Source organism: Sinocyclocheilus rhinocerous, unplaced genomic scaffold (assembly GCF_001515625.1).
Source record: "Sinocyclocheilus rhinocerous isolate Xijiao unplaced genomic scaffold, SAMN03320098_v1.1 scaffold17094, whole genome shotgun sequence".
In the NCBI taxonomy this organism is placed as follows: Eukaryota; Metazoa; Chordata; class Actinopteri; order Cypriniformes; family Cyprinidae; genus Sinocyclocheilus; species Sinocyclocheilus rhinocerous.
The window spans coordinates 1-2582 of NW_015626543.1; the positions used below are offsets into that span (position 1 = coordinate 1).

Here is a 2582-nt window from a genome sequence, read left to right on the forward strand (position 1 = left end):
AGCAATAACATATTAATCATAGACATTTGGATAATATACTTATATGGTATAAAAGTTTTACAGTTCATGTTTTTCTTATGTTGTGTCTCTTCTTTTTAATGTAGGACAAAGTGATGACTAAAAGTTTTTACTTTTGATAAAAGGTAATATACAACTTATGTTTTGGGCAACTATCTGTTACATAACGATTGATATTGCTAAATCACATGATGTAATTTACCATTCTTACCTTTGTTTTACCAGATACATTCTTGTGTTCAGCAAGTTCCAACATTTGTTTTTGGACATTTAGCATCCATGTTATTTCCTTTTCAATTGCAAACACAGTCAAGTAACAGTGTTTGCATATAATGTCAACTTTTGGACAGATATTTAAAATTTTTACAAAATCCCAAAGAGCTTACTGTATGAAATATCTAGTTCAATCACAGGATTGTGAGCAAAGATTTTCCTCTTGACCAATTTGAGAAGTTTGTCAAGCAGGACATTAAAAACCTAGATGAATTACCAGAGATGGACTGTGACAGTCCTTCCAAATAAAAATAATATCTCTGGCAGGCTTTTATTTGGCAATTAAACCTCAGTGATCACTGCACATACAAATCTTATTTCATGGTCATATAATGACTCTCAAAGTTATAAACAGCATGTTCATATATGGACAAATCATAAATATAGCAGTGAGTGCTCATGTTTGAATTATGAAGTTTAGGTTACTCATCCAGGCCCCGGTGAAGACTTATCTGACCTATCATGACATTACTGTAAGATTTCTCAGTAAGTGCACTGCTTTTTCAATTTACTGTACTTTGAAATAAATTAATAAATAAAAAGTATTAAACAATGTTTTTGACTTGCTCTAGACTCTCTAGATTTAAGTTTATATGCTAACATTTATTAGCTGCTGCCGTAATCTATTGTTGTAGATTGTTATTAACTGACTTTGTGTTAGAGTCACAAGCCTGAGAATTTTGCTTGATTTAAATATAAATTTACAGACAACAGTCAACATGTGGTGTAGTAGTTATTCATCATTGGGCCAAATGGTTCTGAGCATGGTGAGTTACATTTCCAGATGCATTTCTACATGAATATTATATGGTTTGTAATCACACCACATCTGTCGTAAGTGCATGAAGTCAAATATGAAGCGTCAAACCACAAAATCATTTACTTGTCTTGAATGTAGTTTTTGCATTGTATCCAGGATGTAGGGAAGTATTTTTAGAGTACAATTGTGTGAAAGACTGTCTTCATGCAAGTAAAATAGTCAAGTCAGAATACAAGCAACTATAAAATGTTTTGGTAGGCTATGAAAGTTGCAGAGCAGACAATAGTCTGGAGGGATTTCAGAGAACAGTGCCAAAACATCCAGTCAGCATTCGTTCTGTTGCAGTGGTTGAAAATGTCTTGTTAATGACTGATCCAAGGTGAAGGGATGAGTGGAAAGTGGCAGTAAATGATTTTATTTGTTAGTGCAGTGTAGTTCACTCAGTGAACCTTGATGGGTGTGGGCTACACCAGCAGGAGAGCACAGCAGGTTCAGTCCCATCAGCTCAGAGCAGGAGACTGATACTACAGGACACTGACTCACCAAAACTGGACAGTGGATTTCTGCTGGTAGGGATGTGGTTCAGTGGCACAATGTGCAGCCAATACCTTTGCAGCAATTGCATTGGGGATCTTTAAGTGTTGTTGCCAAACTTTGCTGACTTCATGCCTCAAATAATTCAGGCTGTTATTGAGATAAGTGTGAGAGGGGTAGGGGTCATGTGATGCATTTAAAGACACACCTCTTCTGCAAGCTCTAATCCACAGCCATCCAAACACCGTAAAGAAAAAACATGCTCTCCAACTCATACACCTTCAGTAGAGAGTTATTGACTCCTGTCATATCTTTGCCATGGTTAGCTCATCTAAGTCTGTATTTAGTCTGTAATTTACCCTGGACTCCAGTTTCTGGAGCTGTTTCTTTCCACCCTTCATGGCCAGACTCTCAGCCTCATCCAGACGGTGCTGCAGGTCTTTGACAGTCACCTCCATGTTCTTCTTCATCCTCTCCAGGTGAGCACTGGTGTCCTGCTCCTTCTTCAGCTCCTCAGCCATCATGGCAGCCTGAAATATAAGCCAATGAAAACGAGCTAACCAATATAGATAGAATTAGCTTCCATGAATGCTCTCTTTGCTACCACATGCAGCTAAACAAAGTCAAATAAAGTTTCAATTAGCATAGAGTAACAGAATGCAAACACCCACATCAGTGATGGCCTTCTTGGCCTTCTCCTCTGCATTTCTGGCCTCCTGGACTGTATCATCCACCTCACCTTGAACCTGGAGCAGATCAGCCTCAAGCTTCTTCTTGGTGTTAATAAGAATCATATTCTGCAGGATTTAAGCAGGTAGTTTAGTGTATATTTAACTAAAACATTATCATGTAACCCAGGTAATTTAGTGTATATTTTACTAAAATTTTATCATGCAACATGAATTTACTACAGTATTGTTTTGAACGCGCTGACTGGGAGATGTTCCGGGCGGCTTCTGATGATGACATTGAAGGCTACTCGGACACCAAGAAGTGT

General features: G+C 37.7%; 1 protein-coding gene across 1 annotated transcript; it reads right to left on the reverse strand.

Moving 5' to 3' along the window:
• Positions 1-1792: 1792 nt before the first annotated feature.
• On the reverse strand, positions 1793-2405 carry LOC107716141 (myosin heavy chain, skeletal muscle-like). The gene is made up of 3 exons (XM_016522489.1): positions 2257-2405; positions 1945-2115; positions 1793-1864 (listed from the first exon to the last, which is right to left on the reverse strand). Exons 1-3 carry the CDS (start codon positions 2377-2379, stop codon positions 1808-1810), a joined length of 351 nt encoding a protein of 116 aa, XP_016377975.1. The 5' UTR covers positions 2380-2405; the 3' UTR covers positions 1793-1807.
• Positions 2406-2582: the final 177 nt, after the last annotated feature.

Bases quoted from the DNA above. Each gene is read 5' to 3' on its own strand.
- LOC107716141 (XM_016522489.1), bottom strand. From the start codon at position 2,379: ATGATTCTTATTAACACCAAGAAGAAGCTTGAGGCTGATCTGCTCCAG. The intron at 2,116-2,256 runs GTGGGTGTTTGC...CTTATATTTCAG, and splicing joins CCAAGAAGGCCATCACTGAT to GCTGCCATGATGGCTGAGGA. The intron at 1,865-1,944 runs GTAAATTACAGA...TCTCTACTGAAG, and splicing joins TCCAGAAACTGGAGTCCAGG to GTGTATGAGTTGGAGAGCAT.